This window comes from Callorhinus ursinus, unplaced genomic scaffold, assembly GCF_003265705.2.
Source record: "Callorhinus ursinus isolate GAN/ISIS: 27379988/994484 unplaced genomic scaffold, GSC_fseal_2.0 scaffold15, whole genome shotgun sequence".
Classification (NCBI taxonomy): Eukaryota; Metazoa; Chordata; class Mammalia; order Carnivora; family Otariidae; genus Callorhinus; species Callorhinus ursinus.
Window position 1 is genome coordinate 39,545,982 of NW_027397077.1, and position 7,344 is coordinate 39,553,325.

General features: G+C 44.8%; 1 protein-coding gene and 1 pseudogene across 1 annotated transcript; one reads left to right on the top strand and one right to left on the bottom strand.

Moving 5' to 3' along the window:
• Positions 1–368: 368 nt before the first annotated feature.
• Positions 369–901, bottom strand: LOC112834104 (intraflagellar transport protein 20 homolog pseudogene; annotated as a pseudogene).
• Positions 902–4,026: 3,125 nt separating this feature from the next.
• On the top strand, positions 4,027–6,872 carry JAGN1 (jagunal homolog 1). Its single transcript, XM_025884948.2, has 2 exons — positions 4,027–4,246; positions 5,930–6,872. Exons 1-2 carry the CDS (start codon positions 4,158–4,160, stop codon positions 6,390–6,392), a joined length of 552 nt encoding a protein of 183 aa, XP_025740733.1. The 5' UTR covers positions 4,027–4,157; the 3' UTR covers positions 6,393–6,872.
• Positions 6,873–7,344: the final 472 nt, after the last annotated feature.

Consider the following 7,344-nt stretch of genomic DNA (forward strand, 5'->3'; position numbering starts at 1 on the left):
GAGAGAGAATCCTCGAGCAGACTCCCCACTGAATGCAGAGTCCTACATGGGGCTCGATCCCAGGACCCTGAGACCATGACCTGAGCCAAAATCAAGAGCCGGCCGCTTAACCGACTGAGTCACCTAAGTACCCCCAGATATATGTGCTTTTATTTTCATTTATTTTTTTAACAATAATTTATTGCTCTTTCTTTCCAAAGCTTTGTGAATTTACAAAGAAAAAAAAAAAGATCATCATTTACAGACTGCTCAGTTCAGGCTAAGAATGCTGAGAGGTAAAAGCCTGGAACACCGTGGCCACTGGGTGTTCACCAGCAGATGTGCTCGGACATCAGCAACAAGTTACCCCAGATTTGTTTACTGCCTTTAGAGATGTTGTGTTCCTTATGCACTATCTCTCAGAACATATGTGGGTCATTAGTCAAGTCACTGGAACAGTACAAAGGTTTTTTGGGTTTGGTTTTGTATTTTGGCCCTCCAGCTATAAAATGAAATTTTCAGTTCATTTCTGAAAAATAAATTGGTCAATAAATTCATTTTGTTCTGCTTCTACTTTACACAAAGCTTCCTATTCAATCTGATACCTTTCAAGTTGCATTTTCTTTTCTGCTATCAGCGCTTGCAGTTGCTTCTGTTAGGCTTCTTTCTGTTTTGCTATAGATTTGAGCAAGTTCTGAGCACCAATGGCCTTCATCTTCTCATTTTTTGCTTCTTTTGCAAGTTGGTCAACAAGCTCACGTAAACCAGCAACTATTTTCTGAAACTGGCCAATTTTGTCCACAGAGTCCTTGCACTCGTCCTTGAGTTCTATGGTCTGCTGGGTAACCTCAGGGTCCAATGCGTGCAGCTTGTCCAGCTCATCAAAGTGCAGCCCCATTTCACTGAGGATGTCCATGGCCATAGCTGCTAACCCCATGTGGTGGCAGGCTGCCGCAGGGGCTGAATCCGGTGGCAGCTTCTCTTCCGGGTCAGCCGCATTTTACCTCGCCTGCCGGCCTCAGCTGCTGCCACCGAAATATATGCCTTTAATAAGAATCCTGGGTGGTAAAAAAAAAAAAAAAAAAATCCTGGGTGATTCTATCACAGATGGTCTTAAACCAGGCTTAACAAACACTGCAACTTACTGCGCAGGAGCCTTGGGAGCTGATGTCGGAGCAGGTGATTTTTGCTGGAGTAATAAGATGCATTCTAAAGGGTCAGCAGAATTTCCAGAGGGCAAGAAAAGACGTTCTAGAGAGTGTACGGGGAGGAGACAGATACAGGCTTACTTTACTTCACTGTGCTTCACTTTATTGAGCTCCACAGATACTGCATTTTTCATAAATTGAAGGCTTGGCAACCCTACATTGAGCAAGTCTATCAGTGCCATTTTTCCAGCAGCATTTGCTCACTTCATGTCCTGGTGTCACATTTTGGTAATTCTTGCAAATTTCAAATTTTTTCATTATTATTTTTTTTATTATGGTGATCTGTGATCAGTGATCTTTGATGTTACTATTGTAATTGTTTGGTTGCACCATGAACCATGCCTATATAAGACAGAGAACTTCATTGACAAACGTGTGTGTTGTGATTGCCCACCAAATGGGCATTTCTCTCCCCATCTCCCTCCTTCTCCTCAGGCCTCCATATTTCCTAAGACTAAACAATATTGAAATTGGGCCAGTTGATAATCCTACAATGGCTTCTAAGTGTTCAAGTGAAAGGAGAATCACAAGTCTCCCACTTTAAATCAAAAGCTAAAAATGATTCAGCTTAGTGAGGAAGGTGCGTTGAAAGTTGAGACAGACTGAAAACTAGGCCAAATTGTGGGTACAAAGGAAAAGTTCTTGGAGGAAAGTACAAGTGCTACTTCAGTGAATACAGGAATGATAAGAAAGTAAAACAGTCTTACTGCTGACATAGGGAAAGTTCTAGTAGTCTGGATAAAAGATCAGACCAGTCAGAACATTCCCTTAAGCCAAAGCCTAATCGAGAGCAAGGCCCTAACTCTCTTCAATTCTGTGAAGGTTGAGAGAGGTGAGCAAGTTACAGAAGAGAAATCTGAAGCTAGCAGAGGTGGTTCATGAGGGTTAAAGAATCTCTATAACATCAAAGTGCAAGATAAAGCAGCAAGTAGAAGCTGCAGCAAGTTATCCAGAAGATCTAGCTGAGATCATTAATGAAGGTGGCTACACTAAACAACAGATTTTCAGTGTAGATGAAACAGCTTTCTACTAGAAGAAGATACCATCTAGGACTTTCAGAGCTAGAGAGAAGTCAGCACCTGGCTTCAAAGCTTCAAAGGACAAGCTGACTCTCTTGTTAGGGACTAATGCAGCTGGTGACTTGAAGTTGAAGCCAGTGCTCATTTGCCATTCTGGAAGTCCCAGGGCCCTTAAAAGTTATACTAAATCTACTCTGACTGTGCTCTATACATGGAACAGTAAATCCTGGATGATAGCATGTCTGTTTATAATGTGGTTTACTGAATACTTTAAGCCCACTGTTGAGACCCACTGCTTAGAAAAAAAGATTCCTTTCAAAATGTTACCACTCACTGACAATGCACCTGGTCACCCAAGAGCTCTGCTAGAGATGTATAATGAGAAATGTTGTTTTCATGCCTGCTAACACAACATTCATTCTGCAGCCCTTGGATCAGGCAGTCATTTCGACTTTCAAGTCTTATTATTTAAGAAATGCAATCTTCCTGGCGTCTGGGTGGCTCAGTAGGGTAAGCATCTGCCTTCGGTTCAGATTGTGATCTCCAGGTCCTGGGATCGAGTTCTGCATCAGGCTCCCTGCTCAGCGGGCAGTCTGCTTGTCCCTCTCCCTCTGCCCTTCCCCCCGCTTGTTCTCTCTCTCACTCTTAAATAAATAAAATCTTTTAAAAAAAGAAAAGAAAGACAACTGTCTTTTTTTTAAGATTTTATTTATTTATTTGACAGAGATAGAGAGATAGCACAGATAGGCAGAGCAGCAGGCAGAGGGAGAGGAAGAAGCAGGCTCCCCCTGAGCAGGAAGCCCAACATGTCCCAGGACCCTGGGATCATGACCTGGGCCGAAGGCAGCCACTTAACCGACTGAGCCACCCAGGTGCCCCATAATTTTCTTTTCTTTCATAGCCTTGACATTTTTATTTTTTAAATAAGCTCCACACCCAGCATGGTGCCCAGCAGGGGCTTGAACTCACCACCCTGAGATCAAGATCTGAGGAGATAACAAGAGACTGGGCTACCCAGGCACCCCCATAGCCTTGACATTTTTAAAAATAGTCTAGTTATCTTATAGAATGTCCTTCAATTTATCTGTCATTGCTTCATGATTAGATTCAGGTTAAATTAAGTATTTTTGGCAGAAATATCACAGAAGTGATGCTGTGTCTTCAGTGTAACAGGAGACAGATGTCAGTTTATCTCATTACTGATCAAGTTAACTTTGATTACTTTGTTACGGGCGTGCACCCCAGGTTTCTCCACTGTAAAGTTACCATTTTCTCTTTGCAATGATTAAGTAATCCATGGGGAGATATTTTGAGACTGTGTCAATCATGTGTCCTATTGAGAGTTACAGAACCCTTTTCATTATCACTTCCCCATCTGTGAAGTGGGGACAGCGGTGTCTTGAACTCATATTAGAGTTTAAGAAGGTGAAAGTGCGGGGTGCCTGGGTGGCTCAGTCGTTAAACGTCCGCCTTGGGTTCAGGTCATGATCCCAGGGTCCTAGGATCGAGCCCCCCCTCCAACTCCCGGCTCTGCCGGAAGCCTGCTTCTCCCTCTCCCACTCCCCCTGCTTGTGTTCCCGCTCTCGCTGTGTCTCTCTCCGTCAAATAAATAAATAAAATATTTTAAAAAAAAGGCGAAAGTGCTCAACAGGCTAAGTGAGATGGTCCAGGCAGAGAGCAAAAAGATGCCATCCCTAGGGATTAATTTCTCGGGCACTCCAAACAGACAGACGTAGGCCGGGGCCGCGAGAGCGTGCTCGTGCGCGTGCGCGAGCGCATGACCACAGAGTCCGTCCTCCGGAGACAGAGAGGCCGGAAGTTGTCCTCACCAAATCGCTCGCGCTTGTTAGGGTGGCAAGCTGAGGCTGCGTTAACTGGGTGTGCAGGCAGCTCGCACGGTACTCCCGGTCGTGGGTCGGCGTGAGGGGCTCTGGGGTTCTGGGCGGGGGTAATGGCATCTCGGGCAGGCCCGCGAGCGGCCGGTACCGACGGCAGCGACTTTCAGCACCGGGAGCGCGTCGCCATGCACTACCAGATGAGGTATGAAGTGAGGCGAGAAGCACAGAGGCCTAGAGCCCGGAAGGCCTGGAAAGCGACACGGGCCTGGCCTCGGGGTCTTACCCACCCCAGCCGGCCCTCGCGCACCTCCTTCCGTGACGGCCCAGGCCCTGTCCCCAATTTCGGGAAGCCCCTTCGCTCCCATAAGCACCACCCGGTGATCCGCCCTGTGCCTTGGGAGGGTCCAGTCCCTGCCTCCTAGGCTCTGGAGTCTTGAGCAATGCTGGCCTTGCTGTGACCTCGGAAACCCAATTTTTAATTGAAACCCACTTTCCTCATCTGTGAAGGGAAGAGCAATCCATTATTTAGGTTTTGGTGAAGAATTAGCTAATTCGTGTAAAGGGTCTGCCCAATACATGGTAGCTGTTGTATTTCGGGCCATTTGGGGGAATGTGGAGCATAAAGCCCAGCCTTTTCTCACCTAAAATGAATTTTAGGAACACTCCCATGTAAGGGGTATTTCTACTTCGTTCAACAAATAGTTATTGAGTTTCTACCCATCAGGCATTGTGCTAGACACTGAGAATATAATAGTAAGCAAAAACAGATCTGGTCTTTGTATGCATGTTATACCTTCAATAAAAAAAGTTTCTTTAAAAAAGACAACTGGTCCCTGCCTTCATGGATCATGAAGTCTACAGGTGACTGGCTTTTTCCCCCTACCTTTCCACATTTTCTATTATGAATATTATTAAAATAAAAATACTGAAAACAAGATTTTCTTTCCTTAAGTCCATCAAACTCTCCCAGAATGTTTTTCACATCTTTCCAGAGTTTTGAAGAATGACAAGCTCTTTGGATCTTCATTTCATTCTTATCCTTAGACCCCTGCCTAAGAGGATATCACAACCCAAGCGAGTGTTTTGATGACTGTCCAGAGCAGAAACTGCCCTCAGGGGTGTGAAGAGAATACATTTAGGACGTGAGAGAATTAGAATAATGAGAGAAATATGTGTGCTTGCCTTGGCTATAAAGTCTACTCTAGCTGGGGAAATATGGGCAGCCTGAGTTGATTTCCTTGCTGCCAGTATCTCCTTCCTATAGGCTATATTCTTATGGTGCAATCAAAGTCATCTCTCTAAACACAGCTCTGAGTTACTCTTTGCAACTTCAGATTCTGCTCTTCCCTTCCCACTACAAAGTATTCCTGCCACACCACCTGCTTTTCTGGAATACAATGCTTACGTCTTTTTGCCTGCATGCTCTTACCTCTGATAATTACCACCCACCCTTCAGAGCCTATCAAATATCCCTGTCCTCTAGATAGCCTTCTCAGACATCCCATCCTAAGCTGAACTGATTACTCCTTCCTGTGATATTCATATATCTGGCAACCTATATTTACTAGAGCTCTTCCAGTTCATTTTCTAATTATTTTTTCTTTTTATTTTTTTAAGTAGACTCCATGCTTAGTGTGGAGCCCAACGTGGGGCTTAAACTCACAACCTTGAGATCAAGACCTGAGCTGAGATCAAGAGTCAGACGCTTAACTGATTGAGCCACCCAGACACCCCTTAGTTTTTCTTTTGTTCCTTGTCCCCAAGCATCCAGGCAGGGACTATATCTTACTCATGTTTGTAACCCAGTGTCAGTATAGTTGCCTGGCATATAGTTGGTTGTCAGAAAATTTTGAATGAAAGGTACTTCTTCTGCTCTGCCCCACAGTGTGACCCTCAAGTATGAAATCAAGAAGCTGATCTACGTGCATCTGGTCATATGGCTGCTGCTGGTTGCCAAGATGAGCGTGGGACACCTGAGGCTATTGTCACATGATCAGGTGGCCATGCCCTATCAGTGGGAATACCCATATTTGCTGAGCATTGTGCCTTCTCTCTTGGGCCTCCTCTCCTTCCCTCGAAACAACATTAGCTACCTGGTGCTCTCCATGATCAGCATGGGGCTCTTTTCCATAGCTCCCCTCATTTATGGCAGCATGGAGATGTTCCCTGCTGCACAGCAGCTCTACCGCCATGGAAAGGCTTACCGCTTCCTCTTTGGTTTTTCTGCCGTCTCTGTCATGTACCTGGTGTTGGTGCTGGCGGTTCAAGTGCATGCCTGGCAGTTATACTACAGCAAGAAGCTCCTAGACTCTTGGTTCACCAGCACACAGGAGAAGAAGCGTAAATGAAGCCTGCCTTATGGACTATTCTGTGGGGTGAAGCCTGGGCCTCCTGTTGAGCCGAGTGAGAAGGTAGAGGAGCTGTTCTGAAATTGTTGGTGATTTTGGCAGCTAGTGCAAACTAGGCCCACATTCTGGAAAGCTATTGCCATCAGCTGAGGTGGCAAAACTATATTTAATTTATTCCTGGTTGGCTGGAACTGGGTGATCAACAACTATAAAGCAAACTTCAACTGGTTGAAGTTGAGGCCCTCCAGGGTTTTTCGTTAAGACGGAGTCTCATCCTTGCCTCTTCTTGGTCATTCTCTCCGCTTCCATCCATTACCCCTTAGCCGTCAAGACTGAAAGAGATAGGGAATAAATCAAATTCTACTTCAATCTGTAGGTGGTGAGGCAGGAAACATTTGGGAGGCTCCCCCTGCAGGCTGTGGTCTCTACTGCAAAGCATTTTAATTAAAAACTTCAATAAAATTACAACTACCTTGTCAACCCTGTGCCTGGTGTTGGAATTTGATAAATTGTGAAAGGTATGTTGCTTGAGTGGCCGTAGACACAAGGAAGTAGGTAGAAGTTTCCCAAGAAACCTGGAAGTAGCAGTAGAGAAGTGAACTGGGTGTAGAGAACCTAAGTCATAGTAGCAGCCCTGCGGCTGATTGACAGAAACTATCACGGGCCATACATTTAATCTCTCCACCTGTAAAATGGTCCATTCTCATTTATCCTGCTTGGGTTATGGGCTCTTCTTTTGGTAGGATATTCATGTTTATCATTCAGTGTTAACAAATTGTCATTTATGTGTCCAATAATATGGTATCCAAAAGAATTTTAAAGTATCCCTGCATGTAATCTGGGTGAAACATGATATACATGTGAAACAACTAATAAACACAGTATCTAATGGCATGGAGCAGATAAGTTAAAAATGGAAGTGGGAAAGAGATCTGTGAACTAAAGCCCCTTT